This window comes from Larus michahellis, chromosome 5 (genome assembly GCF_964199755.1).
Source record: "Larus michahellis chromosome 5, bLarMic1.1, whole genome shotgun sequence".
NCBI lineage: Eukaryota > Metazoa > Chordata > Aves > Charadriiformes > Laridae > Larus > Larus michahellis.
In genome coordinates, this window is record NC_133900.1 from 64,067,488 (window position 1) to 64,091,793 (window position 24,306).

Consider the following 24,306-nt stretch of genomic DNA (forward strand, 5'->3'; position numbering starts at 1 on the left):
TACATTCTATTGGCTATTTGAGTCAGAAGTAATTAAACAGAGACCTCCAGTCAAAGACTCAGATAACAATACCTGATTGATAAAACATAAATACTGCAGAAGTTGACTCACAAAATATTGCAATCAAGGTCAGAACCTGGAATGTACATATATGTACACATATAAAATCCTGCTATTGTAGCAATTATCAATCAGTCTGTAATATATATTTGTTATTTTAGCTTTGAGACAGTGAATAATTCTTCTAGCAAAAACCTGATTTTCATAATTAAGACCATTCTTTCTTTTGCATTCTGTTTCTAGTTTTTATTCTAATATCATACTCAGCTTTACTAATACACTAGTGATTTTAAGCTTGTTTCTTCAGTAACCTTGCCTGTAATTTGTAATGTGCTATTATATTCAGAAGCCCGTGTCCATTTGTTTCAGAGCTCTCCTCTTCATTCAGAAATACAGTGGCTGACATTGCTTTATTTGACTATATTTTGAATTTATTGCCCAATTATTCAAAATAACAATGATGTAAACCCTTTTTCACCTCATTGCCTTGTTCCTCATTATTTGTTGTACTACATGTATTGGAAAATCCAGAGTTAAGGGTCTGTTAAAAAGGGTCTGATAAAAAGTTTTTTATCACCATGTTTCAGTATTTAAAGTGTGGCAACAAAGAAGACGGAGACTTCCTTTTTACAAGGAGTCACATGGAAAAGACAAGGGGTAATGGATACAAGTTACTTCTGGGGAGATTCCAATTGGACACAAGAGGAAAATTTTTCACAATGAGAACAATCAGCCATTGCAATCCTCTCCCCAGGGAAGTGGTGGATTCCCCATCATTAGACACTTTTAAGATTCATCTGGACAGAGTGCTGGGCCATCTTGTCTAGACCGTGCTTTTGCCAAGAAAGGTTAGACCAGATGATCCTTGAGGTCCCTTCCAAGCTGGTATTCTATGATTAAGTTTTTCTGTTATTTATGATTTCATCAAGTCATAAGAGTGAATTAGCATACACAGAGGAAACACAAACTGACCTGGGAGTCTAGCAAACTTATAACTTTGGTTACTTTATCAAGGATTACACGCAATTCATCATCAGTATGTAGTAGTGCTGTCTGGCTGTTTAAGTCTGCATCATCCTCTATATCTAGCTGCAAAATCTCAGTAAATATTCCAGTCTTGACTTTGGAGGGTTTTGTTCATTTGGACTGTGCCAACCACGCAAAATTCCGCTGGTTGCAGTGTTACTCCATACCACAATTCAGACTCCCTAGATTAATTAAGCAAGATGTCTTATGAAAAGAGTTATTGCTGGTTCTAATTAAACTTTGGAAGCTTTTCATAGGATTTTTGACACTTTATCCACTGCTTTTTTTTAAACAAACTAGTCTGTTGCTTATTTTCCTACATACAGAAATGTTCCCATCTTTCAAAAACATAATTACTTAGTCAAGTGCTTACAGAAGCCTCAGTTACAATATTATTAGATGAATAAAAGAATGTACACACACATTGGTGTCAAGCTTCCTTGAATTGAGACATTTGTTTCACAATCTTTTTTCATTATTTTGAAGTATTTGGTTTTTTAAAACATTGCATTACGCTTCCCAAATCAGGGAACTCTCTAAGATTTCCTTTCAGTGAAGCCAAGGAGCCTAACTTGGTAAATCTGATATTTCCTTCAGTGAGTGTTTCACTTTCATCACTATCTTTCCAACAAAATTACTTTCTCCCCTTCACCTTGTCTCAGTTAAATTCTGAATAACACGTTGGTTATTCAGTATGCTAAGAGAGATGTTGCTTGATCGGGAAACTATTCTTCAGGGGTTCGGATTCCATGTCACATATTTTTACTTACCTTTTTTATTAACTTTTTTGCAAACAATAATATTTTAATTATGGGAACGCTCCATTCAGAATATAAATCTGTTAACAGTGCAAATGAAGACCTCAGACTTGTGTTATTTTGGTTTTTTCTTCTGGTATTTGTATTTTCATTCAGAAATTCAGTATCAGATATACATATTTTGGATTCCATCTTGAATTTTTCTTCTTTTTACTGATCCTCTGTGCAAGTCTGTCATGAATGCTGCTCTTTCTTTGTAGTGAAAGTTTGTACTTTAGGTAAAACTGACTTTTTTTTCATAAGATTTTTTGCATTATTATTTCATTACATGGACCGTCATGTTTACCTGGTCCAGTGGGAGGTGTCCCTGCCCATGGCAGGGGGGTTGGAACAAGATGATCTTTAAGGTCCCTTCCAACCCAAACCATTCTATGATTCTATATTTACCAGGTCGTTTTCTTGAGTCCTGTTTCCTTCCCTAGGCTAGTCACTAACAGACTCAAACTGAAAGCTCCCTCCAGTGATACGATTCTGACTTACTTCACGGTTTGCAAATGCCAGGAGACACTTTCCTTCCTTTTATGCTGTCACAGCACAAAAAGTCCTGTCTTTTAAAGACAAGGGGGCTTTTGAATCATTGTTTCTCTTCTTTCTCAGTCTGCGCATTTTTCTACAGAGTGCTCAGATCAAAGTCTGACCATAATCTCAAAAATACCTGCTGATGTTTGCAAGCCATTTGGCTGCAGGAGGCCTGGTAGAGAAACACTGCTCAATAAAGCTGTTTGCCACACAGGAAATTTCAGAGGTCTGTGCCAGTAATAATCTAAGCCATGGCCCAATTACTACGCTGTAGCAAAATCAATGCCAGTTCAGTAAAGTGGACAGCAATGGTGACATTGCTTGCTTCTGTTATGCCAGTCCTAAATTGCCTTTTTCTAGGTATTTGGGGAGTTTTCCGCTGAGCTTTTACTGTGAATCTATCTAGAGACGGCAAACCTCCAGCCCTGCTTGAAAGATAGGCTCAATCTGTCACTTTCAGAAAGTCTCTGATATACTGTTAGAATTAATAATCTTGGGAATGTTTAGAGGTATTTTTCTCCAAGTCTTGTAAGTCCTGAACAGCCATATTTTTATTATTTTTAATTGGGGTGTCACATATTTTTCAGTTCTGCATGTAATTTAATATAGAATATATGCCATAATTAGATATTTGTATGGGAGGGGGGTGTATATCTATGCATATATACACATATATGTAGGCACATATATACATTTCTAAGCCATAGGAATGTGTATAAACTAGGTTAAAAAAACAGTTATTTTTGCTTATTCTACTCCATGTTCCTGGAAATCTGAATTCTCTGTTCCCATGTTTATATCTCACTTTCAAATGTTGCTGGCCTTTGAATGGATTTCAGCTATTACAAGTTCTGCAAATTGACTAAATGCTATGTGAAGAATTACTTCCTCTTGTATATGTATTTGTTTGAACAAAACCCTTTGAAAAGAGAAAGGGATCTGGGTTTTGTTTGATATATCGTGGGACGCAAAGAATCCCTGGTATTTCAGGATTCCTTGTGCACTGACCTAGTCATAACAGTTGCACATTTCCAGACTAGTAAGTCCATTGAGAGTTTGAAGAGGCTTTGAGGACAGAATTAAAATCCTTTGTATTAGTCATCTTCAGTGGCCTGCATTTGATCGTCATTCAGTTTCCTATATATATTGACTAAGTCACATTGTTACTGACAGTTTTTCTGAGGACTGTTAAGTAGCCTGTGCTTGAAAGCCATTTTTTTACATTAACTCAAAGCTTTATTTGGTTTTGTAAGGAAAATGCACTACTTGCGAATTGGTAATGTGCTATCAATTACTTTTTTCTTTTTCTTTTTTTTTTTTAAATCTTTGTGGAGAACCAGTCTGGATGGCTGCAAAGTACTTGTTGAGCTGGTGTTGGCCTCTCCTCTCATTTTTGAAGATGTGGAGGTCCCATGTCTTGTCACACTAAGCATACATGTTTCAGATGTGTTTTTAGCCAGCATAACCATCTTTGACTCTGGTTCAGTTTTGCCTTCTTCTCTATCCTTGCTTTAATGTAGACTCTTCCTCAACTCTTTTAAGTTTTTGTTTATTTGTCCATCATTTGAAAGAAGTTCTACATACCCTAAGAGATAAGTCCTGGCAATAATATCTCAGGTCCTAGGTAGTCAGTATTCATATTCACAATACGCAGTTTTAGACACTAGTATGTAAGCACACTTGCTGTGGAAAGGACAAATTTCTCTGGAGTATCTGTTGAACCTGTAAAAAAAAAAAGAAAAAGACAAATAGACCTTTAACCATCTACTATTGCTTTCAGTTTATTACGATGTGTACTTCTATAATTCCAGAGAAGCCCATGTAAGCAAGAAGGCAGCTTCTGTGTGGTGCTAAGTACTTGGCAAGGAGCCATGTAAAATGTCAGAAACCTTATTGCTTAATGACAGTAGTAGCTGATCAACTGATACACATACACACGCACGCGTGTGTGTGTATTCTGGAAGATATCTTCACTCATATACTCTCTCCAAAATCTCCATTCCAATGTTATTATCCTGTACCTTTCTCCCTTTTTCCAATCTACCTGTTCCTGATTCTACCCTCATTGTGTCCCTACGTGGTCTGTCCTTCTTTCCCCATACCCTGTTCATGGTGGTGCTGCCCTCGTCCTCAGTACTGACTTAACAGTTACAGGAAAGAGGTGAAGCCACTATACGCTATTTTAACCTCGGGCTGCCCTCCAGCACATACTGATTCTTCAACTAACTACACTGCAGGCCACGACCACACTCAGATAAGCAAAAGTGAGGGATACCAAATATTGTGCCTCTTTGAAGGAAAGTTCAACTGGAGCAGTGAAAGTCTTTGCTCATCCACTGCTCTTCTCTTCCTCATTTTGGTGTACGGTTCTACTTCTCTTTGCTCACTAGCTCATGTTTTATTGCTTGATAAATGACAAGGGGCAACCCTACTCCTTTCATAATTTTAGGGCCTCATAGACCTGTGAGTCCCTGAATTCAGCAGTCATAGGGTTTATACCCATTGATTATACATATATGCTTCATAAGGATGCTGGAATAAGTATATCTATCTTACAAACCAGAGATAAACTTTGTGAGTGCACTATTCACGGCATCTTCTGATTAGTTAGTCAGGGAACAAGACATTGTTGATCTGTTTACACACTTGTAAGTGTTTTCTTGTCATAAAGTTGCAAATAAAATCATAATTTAACCATATTAAAATATTTTATAGATTATACAGCCCATGTTGGAAATTAGAACCGCTGCTTCTAGCAGCAGGGATGGGTAGACATTTGACAGATTTTTTTTGTTTGTTTTCTTTTCACGGAGCAGACTATAGATAATTATGATACATTAACAATGCAAACATTGGAGAGTCATATTTAAGAAAAAGTAGAAAGCAAGTTTTCATTTTGGGGAATTGGAATTGTATTGACAGGCAGTGATAATAACAGGTTTTTTTCAGGTAATAGATTATTTATAGTGCAAATCTGTATATTTCTAATGTCCTTAGAAATAAGTAAGAGAAAAGCATATTGATGGCTTGTTCTAGGGAGGAGATTCAATCAGTAGTGTTTTGCTGTACAGCAGAGCTAGATAAATATTGCGAAGAAAAAATATTTTTTCACAAAATTGTCATTTATATCCATAGATAGATGATTGACATTGAACTAATTTATTTTTTTAATAAAGGAGTTATCAGACAGACTAGTATTTATTGTTATTATATATGTATTAATATTTATTTATTTATTAGTATTTATTATAAAGGTAGTATTTATTATGATATTGTGAAGTACGCATTTTTTCAGTGTTAACAAAAAAGAGTTGTAGCAGTTACTTTTAAAATAGAAACAGCTATTTTCAGGCCACTGTGGTATTTTCACTGAATTGACAGCATACATTATATTTCAGGTGAGCTCTGTGAGGAGAAACTAGATTTTTGTGCTCAAAACCTGAATCCTTGCCAGCATGACTCAAAGTGTATCTTGACACCCAAAGGATACAAGTAAGTCCAAAATATTGTCACAGTCCAACTGAATCTAAATTTCTATTTTTTTATCCTGCTTAACTTCTTCTCCTTTTGTTTTAGTGGAAACACATTCTGTTCTCAAAATACTAATTTCAGTTATTACTAAGCATTATGGCAGAATAGACCATTATTTTCCTGTAGATCTACATTATTATTTTAAATACGTCTTACTGAATTTTACTTATCCTTAACAGTTCTAATTCCAGACAGATTTTAAATAGGAATGCAGAGTAGAGCAGTGAGTCTATGTGACAGTCTATACAAAACCCTTTTAGTAGCTTGGACAGTAGGAAAATAATTGCATTTAATTGAAGTGGAATAATGATATTGCTTTCGGAGAAGTAATTGTGAAAGAGAATATTAGGAAGGAACACTGGAAAGTATGAACTGAAGTCCATCCCCAGGAAAACTAATCTTTAATTAAACCATATCCTTACCATAATTAATTAGTATGCACAATTTAAAGTGTTTTTAATAGGCTTTAGGTTAATACAGAAAACCTGCAGCTTTCAATTGTTGTGATAAACATCTGTTTTATGCACAGCATGGTCTTGTTCTAAAATCAGATTATTTAGTATCATCCCTACTACTTATGAAATGACATTTTAAAGTACAGCAAAAAATATTCAAATATATTAAATATTCAAATGAACATGAAATCAAATTGATAGTTTTCAGCTGGAAAATAGAAAACTTGTTGGAGTTCAATTGTTGTGTGTTGTGTTTATTTTCTTCACGCCATTTCAGTAAACCTACTTTGGCATCGTATACTTTACTGCCTAGTTCATTAATCTTCACTGTTACTTTCTGACATTTTAAATTAGAAAATAGCACATGCAGTAACTTCAAGAATGTATCTCACTTAGTCAGCTTTTTAATAGCACGCTTTATGTTCTTTTTTCACTGCTCTTATTCGTATACGTTGTTGAATAAAAACTGAGACATAGTTGATTGAAGTACTTAATTTAAAGTTACACAGCTATTTAAAATCACTCTGGCCACTTTAGAGCAAATTTTAGATACTAAAAAAAACAACACCAAGGAGGGAATCACAAGATCTAATGAAATCAATTACATACATATTAATTAAAAAAAAAAAAAAAAAAAAGAAAATCATGTGGATGCATAAATTTGTAATCTTTTCCATTCATTTTTCACGGAGTTATGGACATTCATGCAGTCTAATATATGAGAATTCCCTGAAGAAGTGCCACTAGCATTAACAATGAGAGTTGCCAGGGGGGCGAGGGGGGAACAAAACCAAAAAAAAATTATATAGCGTCATGAGGATATGCTGTTTCTAGTTCAGTGGGGGCTCAGGGAGGGAAGAGGGTGAGTTTTGAGACTTTGTTTGTTCACTAACCATGGAACTATTTATGGCTGGTGGAACTTCGAGGGGAAAAAAATTATGCATAACCTCTAAACTGTATAAATGGATGATTGGTCTATTCATAGCTGTTAAGTCGACAAAGAAAATATCCATCACTATAATACAAACCTTGGATTATTTGTCTCGGTTTCAGCAACTAAGCATATTGATTATTTTTAGTGTTCACAGCCACTTACAACATGCTGTAACATTCTGCGTTACTCATAAATTCCAAGAAGAACTGTCAAAATGATTCATGGAGGCTCTCTAGATTTAAACCACAATTCTTCAGTATGATGGCAGATGAGTAAGCATGTGTAACTAGCAAACCTGTATTCATTACATATGTAGATTCCCCAAATAATAACATAATTAAGCTAGAAAGTCTTTACACACAAAGTCACACTAATACTTTTTTTTTTTCTTGAGTTTTAAACAATTCAGTAGTTCCTTAACTGTGTCATAAGCACACTGTGTTGTTAAAAGGCACTGTGCTCTCTCACTTGCTTTCCTGTTTCACAGATGTGATTGCACACCGGGATATGTAGGTGAGCATTGCGATATTGACTTTGATGACTGCCAAGACAACAAATGTAAAAATGGAGCACAGTGTACTGACGCAGTCAATGGATATACATGTATTTGCCCAGAAGGATATAGGTGAGAAAGAACTGAAGAAAGTACAAACATATGTCTTCTGTAAAAGTTGGGTTTTTTTGGAAATACTAATTTTTTCTGTTTGCATTTAGTGGCTTGTTTTGTGAGTTTTCACCACCAATGGTTCTACCTCGCACCAGCCCTTGTGATAATTATGAATGTCAGAATGGAGCCCAGTGTATCATAAAAGAAAGTGAACCAATCTGTCAGTGTTTGTCAGGCTACCAGGGTGAGAAATGTGAAAAGCTGATCAGTATAAACTTTGTCAACAAAGAATCCTATCTACAAATCCCTTCAGCTAAGATACGTCCCCAGACCAATATCACTCTACAGGTAAGATTGCTTGTCTTGTAGATTCTGATCTGGAAAAGAGCATAAAGGACTCTTCGTGGTGTGGAAAATCAGCCAAAGTTGTCAGTGGCTCATTTAAAGAGCTTTTCACAGTTCGAGCTAAAAGCGTAGAAGTGTCACTGTTATAACTCTGTATTCATATTGAAGTAGATGGGTTTATTGATAGGAAGTGAAAGAATTTTGTCAGGTTGTCCTTCAAGGAAGAATTTTATAGTGAAGTAATAGACTATGGCAGTAAATTCAGACATTCACTTAATACAGCATTTTGATTTAATATTTATTTTTAGTTCTTTCTAAATGTTTCTTTCTTTTAACTAGATTGCCACAGATGAAGACAGTGGGATCCTGCTCTACAAAGGCGATAAAGACCATATAGCAGTAGAGCTGTACCGGGGTAGAGTGAGGGTCAGTTATGACACAGGATCTTATCCAGCCTCTGCTATTTACAGGTGAACCCAGACAAACCAAATTTCTAACTGAAACACAACATGTATTAATTCCTTACATCAAAGTCACATTTTGGAATAGATGGTTAAAAGAAATATATGCAAATGAATGTATTGTCAGACATTTAAAACCTCTTGCCAAAAGACATGACTTGGCTTGGAAAATGACTCTAATGCAGAAACGTCAGAAAGATAATATATTACTTGATCCATTAAAACTGAGTAAGAGTTAGCTTTCAGCAGAATATTTATACATTTGTGTAAAGCTCACGTGTGGAAGTGGAGTTTTTTCCACGATGTTACTGCCAAGTAATTTCCCAGTGTGCAGGCTAAAGTTCAGAACTATACTGCATAAGCAGAAACGACATGGAAGTTTCTCTTCTCCTCTGTGTTAGGCAGTCCTATATGTGGGACTTTTCCCTGGCAAGTGAAGAGAAAGCTAAAAACTTGATTCTGAAAAAAGGCACAACCCTTGAAAAAGAAATGGGTTTTGCCTCCAAAGTCATTAAGAGACAGAATCCACATCTGCTTCTGAAGCATAATTTTTCAGGGTTTTTTTTAAGTCAAATTTCTCTGGTTCTCTGAAAAATTACCACCTCGATTTCTGGGGAGGTTTTATGTACCTTCTCAAGAATTTGCAGACAGACATTGCAAGAGTGAGCAAAAAGACAACAGGCATCACTTCTTGGCCTTGATTGCCCTACTGTTGCTACAAATACGTTCAGAAATGAAGGGGAAGTGTTAAATGAGTTTTCCTTGAATCTTCTTTTTGTTGTGTTTAGACCTTTTTTGTTGTAAAATTAGTGCATATTTACTTGCTGGAGTTCGTAGCAGCTGACATTGATCTGCATTCTATTAGGGACATTTCATTGAAAATAAATGATTTTTAGAAATGATTGCACTCTAATGGCAATATAAAACCAAAAGCTTAAGTTTATATAGCAGGGAAACAATGCTAAACTTTGTTAGGTAATAACACCAAGGGAACTGTGGTTTTAGTAGATTACTAAAAGCATTCCACAGAAAAAAAAATCATTCCTGTAAAATACAATATAAAGTTGTTTAGTAAAAACATAGCCCTTTACAATAAGCATCTTAAGGTTGCTTTTATTTTCTGATGCGGTATGTATTTCATAGGGTTTTTTTACAATTCCATGAAATGACTTAACATGTGGAAATAGTATATGTATTTTAATTGTATAAATGTTCATATATTAAAAATTGGATTTGACTTTACAGGAGACCTAAGTATTTAACGCAAATTTAAGATTGCGTGAAACATTCACTTTTCTCAATGACTACAATTCAAAATAAGATTTTTCTTTCCTATCTGGGATAGTGCTAAGAAGTTTAGATTGTTTTGTCAGGAGTTTAATTATTTTTGTTGATTTTTATTTTGATAGGTACAGCAGTATAAGAATAGGAAGTGATAGGAATCAGGATCATATGGAATTTCAAGTTATTTTCACTCCCATTTGTTTAATCTATTGAGAATACTGCTTCCCATTCAAAACATATATTTCCTTCCAATCAATTTAATGCTTTCTCCAGTATTAGTGCAATAAATACTGGTAATTCACACTCGTCCATTTTAGTTTTCTAGAAAAAGAACCCTAAAACAATACTCACACAGGTAAAATTAAAAACCATAAATGTAGAAGGGATAAATAACAAAGTAATCAAGTAATAAACAGTCCCAATTAGGTTAGTGTTACAGCCCAATTAGAAACATCTCCCCTCCGTAGCTGATGAGCTGAATTATGTGACAAGTGGAGAATGCTGGCGAAGTGACGAAAGGGATGGGAAATGTAGTGAAGTGTTACAGGGTGACATGGTCGTTTAATGAAGCAGATACACACTTGTATAGTAGTATTATTATTAACCTCCCTTTCATTTCAAATAAGCATGATGGTGAGTTTCTAGGAGATATTTGAAAATTGTCATGTAATGGTACTGAGATCAACAGTAATGAAGTCTTGCCCTTGAGAGAAGTGCATGGGTAGGAAGCCATGTATACATTTCCACATTTATATATATGATTGTGCATCTAGTGATTACTGCACAAATTTGATATTATTTCGTTTCTATTTCTGATCGGTTGACCCTGTGCCAACCAAAGCTGCTTTATCACTCCCCTCCTCAGCTGGAGCAGGGAGAGTAAATATAACGAAAGGCTTGTGGGTCAAGATTAGGACATGGAGATCACTCAGCAATTACCACCATGGGCAAAACAGACTCAACTTGGGGAAAATTAATTTAATTTATTACCAATCAAACCAGAGGAGGATAACGAGAACTGAAAACTAAATCCTAAAACACCTTCCCCCCCACCCTTCCCTTCTTCCCAGGCTCAACTTCACTCACCAGTTTCTCTGCCTCGTCTGCCTGAGCAGCGCAGGGGGACAGGGAATGGGGGTTGTGGTCAGTTTATCACAGGTTTCTGCTGCTCCTTCCTCCTCAGGGATTCACTTTTCCTTTTCTCTATTTTGTCCTTCTCAGTCTCCTCCTTGACTCAGTTTCCAGTTATGTTTTCTTTACAATCCGCTACCACCCATTACTCTGATTCTTGCTTTATTCCAGCTATTGCTCGCCCAGGCCTACTTCTTTCTCTTCTTTCTCCGGAGGCCTAATTTTTGCTCCTTCTGAATGAGAACCACCCAGTTCCTTACTCTGTCCGTTTTACCTTGAGCTAGCTAAGGCAATACCTTCTCTTGGAATGGGCTGGCAGGCCCCGATCCAGCAAGTACTACTGGAGCCCAAAAGTACAGCTGGAGGGAAGGTTCTAATCATCTCTGTGTTGAAATATAGCCAGCATGGACAAAGAATTTAGGGGTATAGCCCTACGGTTTCTGTAGACTTCCATGTTTTTGAGATTTTAACACTTTGTCTAAGTTGATTTTCAGAAAGATGACAAATGGATAGACATGGTGCCAGCCCAATGCCAAATGTCAAGACCCGCAAAGCAGGGTTAATACAAGCATAAGAGATAGGAGTGTGTTCTCTGTCTGATCTGTTCAGAAAAAATAAAACCCAGTTTCTGGCACCATTCAGTATGGAAGATTTTAGAAGAAACAGTTGAAGTTTACCCAAATTATAAATAGCTAAAATAATATTGTGAAATAGTGTTGTGGGTTAATCCTGGTAGGCAGCTAAGTGCCACGCAGCTGCTGACTCACCTCCCCTTCCGCCCCCAGTGGGACAGGGGAAGAGAAAAGGAAGAGTGAAAGTCAGAAAGATCATGGGTTGAGATAAAAATAGTTTAATAACGAAAGGAAATTTGGAGGAAGAAAGAAAGAAAACAGTAGAAGTGCTGCTATTGCAGTCACTCACCATCTGCCATGGGTAGACCAGTGCTTAATCAATTCCCAAGAAGAAGATGGCTAACCTACCTAACTCTGCCCCCCACTCTGTTTTACTGCTGAGCATGACATTATATGGTATGGAATATCTGGCTGGTTAGTTCAGGTCATCTGCCTACATGTGTCCCCTCGTAACCTCGTTCACACCCCTAATCTATTCACTAAGGGGGCAGAGTGAGAAACAGAGAAGGCCTTGACACTGTGCAAACATTATTCAGCAATAGCTAAAACATTAGTGCATTATCAGCATTGTTTTGGTCACAAATCTAAAACACAGCATCATATCAGCTATTATGAAGACTGTTAACTCCATCCCAGCCAGATCCAGTACAAATAGGTCATGAATTATAACGGCAAACAATTTATTATGTTTTATCAGACAGATATGAAGAAGACAAAAGAGCATTTTAACTCATGATGTTTAAGAACAATGAGGTTTAAGAATGATTTGGTAACAGGGTATGTAGTTTTGCAAACTAAGATGGGAAGTTGTTTACAGTAAGAAGGACAGAAAGAAAATTAAAAAACTGAGAAGTTTATTAAGAGATTTACAGATTTCATTACATAAGTGAAGATTCATGGATATTATAGGAAAAAGAATAAGGCAAGTTGTAATCCACTGAACAATGATGAGATGCCTGAAACAGAGGCCAAAATAAAATAAAAAAAATCCAACCAGCCAATACAGAGATTGAAATAGAAGTTTTATAATATAAATGGCAGTCAAGAAATGGTGTGTTGAAAAAGAGTCAAATGGGAGCTGTAAAGCCTACAGAGGTGCTTGCAGTAGCAACAAAACAAAGTTACAAACAGATGATTTAATCATGATAAATATGGAGAATCAACAATAACAGCAGTCTAGCTGTGTAGAGTGAATGAGAATTGCTTTACCAATGGGAATTGACTGCAGAAAGAGTCATCATCCCAAAAGCAATCATCAGTCAATCTGAGTAAGGAGATGATGGCAGTGCCAAGACCAATAAAGAAAATTAATTCATTGGAGATGGTTATTTGGGAAAAGTTGATCCACTTGGGTTTTGTTCTGTCTGGATGTCCATTTTTAAATGTTAAATATTTTCTACACACAAAACAAAAAACAAAAACAAAAACCTTTTCATTCTGTAAACTAGTCTTCATCATATATTTATGGGAAATATGGGAATATTTCTTCCCAAATCATTATTCTTCCACAGAGTTCCAGAAGCTTTAAATCAGGTTTTCTTACAGCTTTTCATTAGGATCTATGAATTCAGCTCTCATTTCTCCAATGGGAAATGGGCTAGAAGTAACGTAAGTGCATTGGCAGGAAATATTGCACAGATATGCCTTGTGTTTATTTCCCCTTTAATTTAAACCACCCTTACCTAGGAGGGCTCCTCTTTCTGCAGTAAATTTTTACCAGCAAAACAGTTTAAGCTAGAAGCTTTTAATAATCACTCTTAACAGAGACACATTCCCTTTACACATTATGTTTTATACATCCCTGGAATGACCTCTTGCTATAAAAATGCATGTTCTGTGTTGCTGTCATCCCTTTAAATACTATTGTGTGAAAGGTTAATAAGTTGTAAAATAACAGAAGTTTCCTTGGAACAAGAACATTATTTTAGGGTTTCTTGCTTACTTAAGTCAATAAGTCATATGCTTTTCGATTTCTTAGCACAACTTTTTTCCCAGATTCATTGAAATGTATTAAATAAATTAATCCTGGCACTTTTTGTGTTGCTTGATCACAGCAAATAAACCTCTTAATACCTTGAATAGACCTTACTCTTTAGGAATGATGAACCCTGACCTTTTCCTTCCCCCCATGGATCCTGGCAGTCCCGCTCTTGCCCACTCCAGAAAAGTGTTTATTCTGCTCTGTTGTGTTTGCACTTTCACATAGAGCTGAGTTTATGTAAAGCATCCATGCTACCACGCAGATCTTTTATCCGTATTGAGCTGAGCCTGTCCACATAGTTATCGTTCGAAATAAATAGCTAAGAAGCTATTTAATGTGTCACAGCTGTAAATGACCATGTGAGTGCTTCTGATCTGTTCCAGGACAAAAGCAGTTAGGTTAATTAAAACATCACTAAGGATGTTATAGGGTAATTTGCTTGATTTTTGCCTTGAGATTTAGGAAGCTAATCCATTTCAGCTATACTGCTTTCCTAATGAGAAGAGCTAACTGACTGTATGACTGTTCAGTCCATCTCAGGCTATCATACAACTGCTTCATTTAAATAACTTTTTTCAAAGGCTTAAGCTCACTTATTTGATGGTGCCCTGAAGCAAATAAAGGCTCTCATGGGAATGGTTATAATGTCTGGTCTCTGGACTACAGCTCATTGTCATAACTTCCATGCAGCCATACATTCAGCTTTTTAATTCTCCAGTGGAAAATAGGCTAGAAGTAATGTAAGTACAATGATCTATTCAGTCCCAGCATTGAGTAATAATATTCTTCCTTCTCTGATGTACTTAAACTGTGTTCAAGTGCGGAGCAGTTACCCTGCACTTAAACATTTGCTTTGTAGGTATTGAGGCTGCTGAGCATAGGCAGCCATTTCTTGTATCTGGTCACATGCCCAGGGCAGGGGGGTTGGAACTAGATGATCTTTAATGTCCCTTCCAACCCGAACCATTCTATGATTTTATGATTCTATGTGTAGGCTTGTCCTTACACAGCGCAAGCACCATGGTTGAAATAAGCCTTTTCTGCGTGACACCCTTGGGGCATTCTCTTACTAGCGAGTTCCTATCTTGTTAGTAAGCAGAAGGAAATAGTATATGTAGGTAAGAAAAAAAAATAAAAATAATACTGTATTCACTGTAGTAGCCAGAAGCTGAACACACAAATATAACCATGCCTAATAAAGATAACAAATTACTTTATTGTAGCATCAGTGGAGCTGTCTGGACCAATGACGTGATTTTGTCTGGCAGGACTAAGGTTAGGTGCAGTTCCATATTCCATGAAATAGTAGGTTTATATATCACTGGAGTTAACACAGGCCTTCAGACTTGCAAAATATGTAAACCCAATACTATGTAACATGTAGGATGCACAGACACGCACAAAAATAATATATTGAAATAACATTAGAATCACAGAATGGCTTAGGTCGGAAGGGACCTTTAATGATCATCTAGTTCCAAGCCCCCTGCCCTGGGCAGGGACACCTCCCACTAGACCAGGCTGCTCAAAGCCCCATCCAGCCTGGCCTTGAACACTTCCAGGGATGGGGCATCCACAGCCTCCCCGGGCAACCTGTCCTAGTGTTTCACCACCCTCATAGTAAAGAATTTCTTCTTTACATCATCTTCCTTTATTTTATAGATGCTATCTAATCTAAATCTACCCTCGTTTAGTTTAAAACCATTACCCCTTTTCCTATCACAACAGGTCTTATTAAATAGTCTGTCCCCATCCTTCTTATAAGCTCCCTTTAAGCACTGAAAGGCCACAATAAGGTCTCCCCAGAGCCTTCTCTTCTCCAGGCTGAACGACCCCCAATTCTCTCAGCCTTTCTTCATACAAGAGGTGTTCCAGCCCTCTGATCATTGTTGTAGAAGAACTCCAAATTCTTTTTGTGTTCAACTTCCTGCCTAGTAAATGTGTTTCAACTGATGTTTAGAATATCATCTATATTTACACAGTTCATTACTTGATGAGTACAGGAATAACTTTGAATGAAAAAGGGCTATTAATTTACAATATGTATTATTAATAGGGTACTGGTGGCAGGGTTTTATATTGTATTAGCTCTTAAGCATATACGCACGTCCTTGCTTAAAATCTAGCTCTCCTGGAGAAGTTCTGTTCTGAAGCTGTATTAACTATTAAAAGGGAATAAGCGCAAAAACTGTTCTAACCAGACCATCAACTGTTTAAAATTAATATTAATGTTTATTTTGCAGTGTGGAAACGATTAATGATGGCAATTTCCACATTGTGGAGCTGTTGGCTATGGATCAGATTCTGTCTTTATCTATTGATGGAGGAAGCCCCAAGATAATCACCAATTTGTCCAAGCAATCCACTTTGAATTTTGATTCTCCACTGTATGTAGGAGGTAAGCGAATCTTACTGCTTCTCACTAACAGTATCATAGCTAATTTACTCTGGTAAGATATATTAATAAACACATGTTAAGAGACTCATTCATTGAGATAACACCTTAAGATGAAACTTCAGCATTTAATCTCAAGAGTTTCAATTTTAACAAACAGTATCTCCTCAAACTGCACCTGTTGCTTTTTTATTGGGACAGAGATTCGATGCCTACTGTAAAATTCTGTAATTTTCTACTGTTATCTAGCTTCTTATTATACCAAAGAAGTGTGTTTAACATTGTTTAGCTACCTGAAGATGCAGTACTGCCTATTCGGAAAGCACAAATGGTAGCATTCTGTTTCGATCATGTTTTACATTTCTATTTCACTGCACACTTATCTGCAGGAAATAAGAGCAAGGTATAAAACCATGAAGTATAGTTTCTGCCTGGAAATCTTATTGCTTAGGGCTGATAGAGTTGTGACACCAGGTAAGAAGGGAACCAACTGGAAAGTTGCCTTACAGTATGTGGCAGGGTTTGTTGTTTTGTTGTTGTTGTTGTTTTGAGAAGAAAGAATTGTTTGTTTCAGTGAAACTGTCAGTAGGTGATTGTGGAGATAAACTATTTGAAACATTTTTGATCGTTTGCCGCAATTTACTCTGGAGAACTATGGATTCAAGCCCATTGTTTTAGCCACCATTTTCTGTTGGGCCTGCATAACCTATGTAACAGAGTCAGAAACTTCAGCCACTGCTTTGTGCCTTCTTACTGTCCTTGGGAGCAAGTCTTAAGTTCTTAGTGATGAGCTATTCAGCAAACTTTTTAAATACTGCTGATCTTCTACCAGTCTTCATCTTCTATTTATGCTCTGGCAGAAGACATGTAAGGAGTCTCCTTCTGATCTTTCTGTAAAAAGAATACCTACTGTCTTTTTTATTTTGTCTAATTCTTAAGAAATTTTTTGCGTCTGAGAATAAGTTTGTATACTTGAGGATCTTGCCTCCTTGCAAAAAACTATGCAACCAGTAATACATTCGTAAGATGTCTGTTTTCTCAAAGGTGCTATTTATCCTCTTTCTAAATACACAGAAAAGCTTAGGGTAGCTGCTTAGATTTATCTCTAATGGGAAAGCAAAACAGGAAGGTGCTGTGATTCACATGAAGAAGTCTATTTCTCCTAAAAAAACAGTATAACAAATGCCTCCGTTACAAGTGATGAGGGGTAAGTTGACTTTTGTCTCTAAAAATCCCCATTCTTCCCTTGAAACACTTCCGCTTTTTTGCCAAATCTTTTCAGATTTGTCATTACCTCCTTCCATCTATGATGGGAAGAAGTACAAGACATTAGTTATCACTCCCCATACCAGCAGAAAAAAGAATTAAAATTATCAACTGTATGAGCTGCCTTTAAAATTGCGTCATATCATGACCCTTCAAAGGAGGATTGCCTTGTGGAAGCACATGTGCATTTTTTCATGTGTATCCCTTCTGCAGTGTTGTTTACAGAGTTTCCTATGCCACATTTTTTGGAAGGAGAGATGGTCCGAGATTCTAAGACGACACTGTGTGCTTTCTTACTTGTATCGTCAATATCAGTTTGTTATTTAATGACTGCTAAGGCCAGTTTTACTATTTCTGGAAAGCCGAGCTTAGTGCAGAATGATCCTCCTGTCTGTGATGGGCACCTTTTAATGAAATGAGGCTAGACTGCCAACTATAAACATTTATTCGGTGCAGCGCTAACACTTACTTGTTGATTTGTGATGTGTGCTTCTCCTCCTTGCTGCTTCATCTTGCAGATCTGTGTCTTCATTGGAAGGATCATATTAATCTGCATCGTCATTTTGAAGTATCAGCAGAAATAACTTTTGGAAATAACCTTTTCCTTTAGCGGTTTGATTCCTAAAAGCAGGAGTCTTTTTTTGTCCCAGTGCATATTCTTTAGAGAGGCTTTGTGTTCCTTCTATTTCTATTCTTCACGTGCAGGGTCCAAGCAGGCAATTATTTCTGTTGTCACACAAAATGTTGGTCCAAAACAGAATGAAAACCATTATTAGAAGCACATTATTACAAAGTAAAGCAAAAAAACCCAACCAGTAGGTTGATATTCAACACTTCAACTTTTCTGTTCTTTAACTATGTTTATCTATTTATGATCTTTAAAATTCTTGAGAGAGTTTTCATTCTTACATCTTTATATTACACATGTTTTTGAGATTCATTCAATTTTTTCTTATCCAACTGTATCTAGAATTTTTAGAGAATTTAATCACACATTTCCATCAGTTAAGAATTCTCACTAGGATTTTATGCTGTATTTTTATCTTTGCCAAAGTCTTGGTTTGACACCTATATCATCATGTAGCTTACACTTACTCTTATCACCTTCCTGTTAAAATGGCATTTCTGGTAAGCATCACCTCAGCTGGCAGGATGAAATTCAGACTTGACAGCAAGCCCTTGTATGGTTTTCTGTCTCTCTTTCACTCTCTCTCTCTTTCCTTTCCCCCCCCCCCCTTTTTTTTTTTGACAAAGTTATTCTTGGGTCACAATATTTGCGTTGGTTTAGAAAGGGTAATTTAACTTTATTTTTACAGAAAGTGGGCTAATTGATTTATACTCTTTTTTTTTAACCTTTTTCCAACTGTATGGCTCTCTTGCGTTGTCAGAATACACACGCTAGATATTTTTCGGTCTTTCTATAACAGATTTCAGTAAATCATATTGAAAGCCCATGGCCTTTTGTAAGAAGTCTTAAGGGGCAATCTGTTTCTTCTCAAAAACTCTTCAAAGGGGTCACAGACTTCACTGATACTTCATATTCTTCTCGCAGAAATTAGAGCATATTTTGGTAGTTGAGAGTGGCACCTTGTTTCATAGAAGTCCCTATTTCAGAGACAGGGCATCAGCTGCTTTTCATTTGTGCTTGCTCTGTTCTGGCCACTTCTGAATGAGATACTCATTCTGACAGTGTTACTGTATGACTGTTATTTAATTGGGGTCTTACCATGTGCCTCCTTGAGCAGTAATTTGGTAATTTACCTGTAGTCAGGTTCAGTGACCAAAAGCTTAAAGGGGGACGGGAACTATTTTCTTACCTTTCAGAAAATAGAGCTGAAATATTTGTCTGCATGGTTTCTATGGCAGTTCTTCCCTATCTGATAAAGAACCTTAATCTAAAAATTATCTAGGAAATATTGCTAAAGAATATGAGCAGCTTTTGCACGCACTTTGGCTTTCTAACACTTGGAAACTTGCTAGAAGAAGCAAAAGCGTATAGACTAAAATCTTGTGTATATGCTTGCGTTGAGTTTCCAAATGTCTTCCATATTAGAGATCATAGACAAAAAATTCTCTGAATCACATGTGATGTATCTCATACTATCTGGTGTGATACATGTTTATATGGTTCCCAGAAATCATATCTAAATTTCTTGACAGAAGCATAACATCTAGTTTAGCATTGCATTGGTGTACTAAGTTTTGTGCAGCTTTTATTTTTACAATGGATAAATTCAGTGCCTGTATTCTGCTATTTGCAGAGATTTGCTGAGTGTTGCTTTCAAGGGAGACATCAGGGTGAAGAGGCCTTGATGACTCTGCCTTGTCCCTGGATTTTGAGAACATGGCAAATAGTTTTGAGGAAATGGAAAGCAATGATTGTTTGTAGTCTGAGTCCTTTAATATAATAGTCCCAAGATGATTTTACTTAACTGATAAGATCAAAGAAGATTAAGCTCTTCAGCAGTATGGATGCAATAGTGTTCATTTTTATAATCACTGAAGCTTAGCACAAATGAAATTGCAATAACCCCTAAATAAGAGGCACATCTACTTCATTAGGTTGCGTAGCACTTCTGCATTACTCTTAACTGTTCAGAGTAACTCCATAAAACCATTAGGGGTATTAGTTTACATGGTTAAGGAGCAACTATGCAGAACATTTTGTCTTTCTCTGGTTGCGACTTTACTAAGTGCCAGAATGAATATTGTTAATTTTGCCTATGAATAAACCTGTGCAGCTAATAAGCACATTGATTTTCAGGTAGACAGATCCTTTTCTAATGCTCAGTACACTTTGATTTCCTTTACTTATTAGTCTCAGGAGGTATTTAGGCATTTCTGTATTAATTATTTTAATGTAATATCTTAAGGACTAATATAGACCAATATGTTGGCAATAAGTTTAAAAAAAAAAGCCAAAAAAAAAAAAGCAGAGGGTAGGAGGAGTAGAAGAAATTTAATTTTTACAAGGAGACAATGTTTGTCAGTAATGCTCCTTCTGAATTAGTCTTAAATATTTTAACTGATCACAACAGGATAACTACATAGCATATACCTCCTGCTCCAGTTACACCTGTAACAATTATAGACTACAACAGAGGAATTATTCTGAACATTGCCAACATCAGGGGCATTTGCACTATCTAGAAATATCTGCACATAAGTATTTTGATGTTAAATTATTGTTCTTACTGTCTGTCTTTGTTAAAAACTGCAGTGGAAACTATGAAAGGCTTTTTTATTTATCTGGTTTTGAGACACACTGAACAAAAATATTTTTCAAAGTAATGGAACCTCCTCCTCTTGAGTTTTTCTTTCCAAGAATTTTCACTAGCAAAGTTTCACATTTGAAATGTGTATGCCAGCTCCAAATTGATGGGATGGTCCTACTAAATTTTTCTGGATTTGAGAATCTTAGCAGCTTACAAAAAATCATGTATCAACTGCTAAATTTCAACAACTTTTCTTTTTACAAGATTCAGAAACTATGTACTATCCCACTGGAACAGGCTGCCCAGAGAGGTGGTGGAGTCTCCGTCTCTGGAGACGTTCAAAACCTGCCTGGATGCATTCCTGTGCAACCTGCTCCGGGTGACCCTGCTCTGGCAGGGGGCTGGACTAGATGATCTCCAGAGGCCCCTTCCAATCCCAACCATTCTGTGATTCTGTGACCCTGGACTTAATTGCAGTAGGTCAAAAACAGGCCTGTATCTGAACCTTTTCACAGTTCCGAGCTTCCTGTATGAAGTCCTATATACGTCTCTTTAGTTGGACCTAGAGACTTACAGGTCTGGAGCTGGTTTAAATGCATGCTTGACAACTAGGACAATTTTCAAATACTAGATCATTGCTTAAGGTTGTAGGCTGAATACCTAAGAATAATTAATTAGGAAGAAATGTTTCTTTAAAAATGCTTAAACAATAGGGAAAGTGGTAGAGAAACTTGTATCAAAGAATACATTGGTTATTTGCTATTATTAATTTCCTAGGCATGCCTGTGAAAAATAACATAGCAGCTTTACGCCAGTCTCCGGGACAGAATGGCACCAGCTTCCATGGTTGCATCCGTAATCTGTACATCAACAGCGAACTCCAGGACTTCAGGAATGTGCCACTGCAAGTGGGAATTCTGCCGGGTTGCGAGCCTTGTCATAAGAAAGTTTGTGTGCATGGAACATGCCATGCTACCAGCCAGTCGGGCTTTTCCTGTGAGTGCGAAGGAGGATGGACTGGACCCCTCTGTGATCAACAAACTAATGACCCATGTCTTGGAAATAAGTATGTCCTTCCTCAAGACACTACAGTAGTATAATATGCATATAAGCCTCCTGTTATGTATATTTTTTTTCATGAAAGTTCGCACTTTTTTCAGCAGGAAAAAAATATCCTGGGCATGTAAAAATGAAAACAGCATCCAGGTTATAGTATTTTCTTTCCATAAACTTAATGAGGAAAAGTTCACAGTTTAGGGGAGCAGATGCGCGCATCTCACTGAAGTCCTGCCTAAAGCCTGGCGTACGCTCTTAGGTACTTCTGTATGGGCTACTTCTGTAATGGGCCACACTGATGCAAGATGCAAGCGTTGGTATGACATTTGGTACAAAAATCATTTAGAAGAAGTTGCAAATGAAAAAACATATCTATTTGCTTACTTATAATTGTACAGAATGAGGAAATACAATTATTATTTTTCTCTGATGCGTTTAAAAACTTGATACAATAGAAATATCTAATATTTTTTTTTTATTTTCACAGTACCCCAGGTTTTAGCAGGAAAATAGATTTCTACCTTTATGGTAAACTTCTGTTTAAGTCCACATGTGCTAATTCTTTTTGCTGATTTGACTAGAACATTTTAGGTTGGACATTTTATGTATGTTTATAGAGGGTCATGTATATATATGTGTAGAGAGAGAGTGAAAGATATGTATATATGCGTATATTGATATCTATGCATATTCATCTTTTAAATTGACTATAGAGACAGATTCAGGGTTTTGGCTTATGGTCTCCCAGCACAAGAAGATCAGAAACTTCAGAAGTTCAAAGTTCTTCAGGATTTATTGGTTATGGGCAAGAAGATGTCATTCTGTTTCCCCTTACCACTGTCCCTACTACAGTTTGGCAAACACTGGTTTTTTCTCTCTCTTTTTTCGTTGTTTTTTGGGGGGGGCAGTGAGGAGGGGGGGGAGGGGTTTTAAAGTAAACATGCTTGGATCTTTTGGCTGCTGCTTTTTCAGAGCTGTGGTATATAACTTTTGATGTTTGAGGACCAGTGGCCTGAGTTTGCTAAGAGATTCTAATAAGATGATTTTCAATTCCCATATAAAATGTTGTTTAAGTGATATTTTCACATAATGTGTATGGAGAGTCTAACCCTTTAAAGCTTTATACACTAGTTAGCATGCTTTACAATGCAGTTAACATTGTTTACATTGGTTGTGGACTCCTTCAGTACTGTTAAGTTTTGAACTCTTCCCAAAGCCACAGCAGTGATTTTTTTGAGGCATATCATTATAGCACTTAATTGTTTATGGGTCTTTTTCTTACCCTGTCCTCTTTCACAGTAACTTAAAGATAAAGAAAGGAAGTCACAGCAGATTGAAAAATACACATGCAATGTCTATCATATCCATTTTATACTTTAAATAACATGGAACTGTAGCCACCAACTTCTATAATAAGAAAGCCCAAAGAATTTCTTTGAAGTGTCCTTGAAAAATTCTGTATAGGTTCTTATAACTATATACATCAGCACCCAAACGGAGTGCTTTTTGCAGTAAATTACAAAACTTGGCAAGTATCAGATACAGGCAGTATCAAGGGTAGAATTAAGGGAGCACAACATTAGTATTTTGTTAGCTCTTGAAAGTATTTGTTTTGTTTCAGCTGTATACAGTGCTGGGAGCTTTTAGGAGAGAAAGCCAAACCAAAATTGTTTATTTGGAGTGAAGGAGGGGGTTTTTGTTCTTTAGTTCCTGGGGACTTTGATTCTGTATTTCTTGATTCATCTCTAAATCCTGTCTATTGAATAGATGCTTTTTGTCTAAGTATAACATTTCACTCTATCTGAGGAACAGACTTGTCACTGTGATCTCCATTTCGAAAATGTAGGGGATCTTTTAGAGATCCCTGCACACCATGAAATGGCTTAATGCTTACATTTATTTAACCCAAGTTTAGGTGCTTGACTTCAGAACAGAGCGACCGAAGTTTCCTCTGTAGTCAGTAAAGGAATGAACACATTTCTGAAGAGTAAATTAGACCTCAAGTGGTGTAGTCACGCTCTGCATAAGCTCGTTTCACTCCACGACTGTGTGGGGAGCTTATGGCAATTATACATCTGACTTGGGTGCCTAACATAGGTACCTAAAATTAGGTAAGATGAAACTGTGCTCGAGAGTTTGCATTTAGCTTGATGTTCCTTTCAGTACAGTCTGAAGATGAAATTTAGGGCTTCAAAGAACAGGTGGAAGGAAAAGTATGAGAGTTGGCATTAGCTAAGATTTAACCATCCTCTAAGTCAAACAGAACTTTACCAAAGATCCTGACACAGATTGCTTTGATATCTAAAACAGCCTGTGTAGAACATGGCATGATGCCAGCGTCACCTGAGTAACTTTATACATCAGATGTCCTAAAAGTAGTTGTTTTGTAAATGGTGAACAGATCAAATGCTAAACATACTGAAAACTAAACAAAAGCGATCTGCTTTTTCTGGTACTCCTTAAGCCTTCAATTTTGAGTTGCTTAATCTAACAGTCTTGGAATATCAGACTTCAACCATAGGAAAATTTGGAATTTTTTAGAGAACATAGTTGCTTCAAAAGTACGGACTCTTGCATAATAGGGAAGTTG

The 24,306-nt window shown here is 36.6% G+C and overlaps 1 protein-coding gene across 6 annotated transcripts in view; it reads left to right on the plus strand.

The window, feature by feature from the left end:
• Positions 1 to 24,306, plus strand: part of SLIT2 (slit guidance ligand 2) — a 265,875-nt gene that overhangs the window by 236,649 nt on the left and 4,920 nt on the right. For all 6 annotated transcript variants that reach the window (XM_074587691.1, XM_074587696.1, XM_074587692.1 and 3 more), the window contains 6 exons: positions 5,822 to 5,915; positions 7,831 to 7,968; positions 8,058 to 8,298; positions 8,635 to 8,765; positions 16,028 to 16,182; positions 21,438 to 21,726. In XM_074587691.1, coding sequence (XP_074443792.1) covers positions 5,822 to 5,915; positions 7,831 to 7,968; positions 8,058 to 8,298; positions 8,635 to 8,765; positions 16,028 to 16,182; positions 21,438 to 21,726 — 1,048 coding nt within the window. The remainder of the gene's footprint in view (positions 1 to 5,821; positions 5,916 to 7,830; positions 7,969 to 8,057; positions 8,299 to 8,634; positions 8,766 to 16,027; positions 16,183 to 21,437; positions 21,727 to 24,306) is intronic.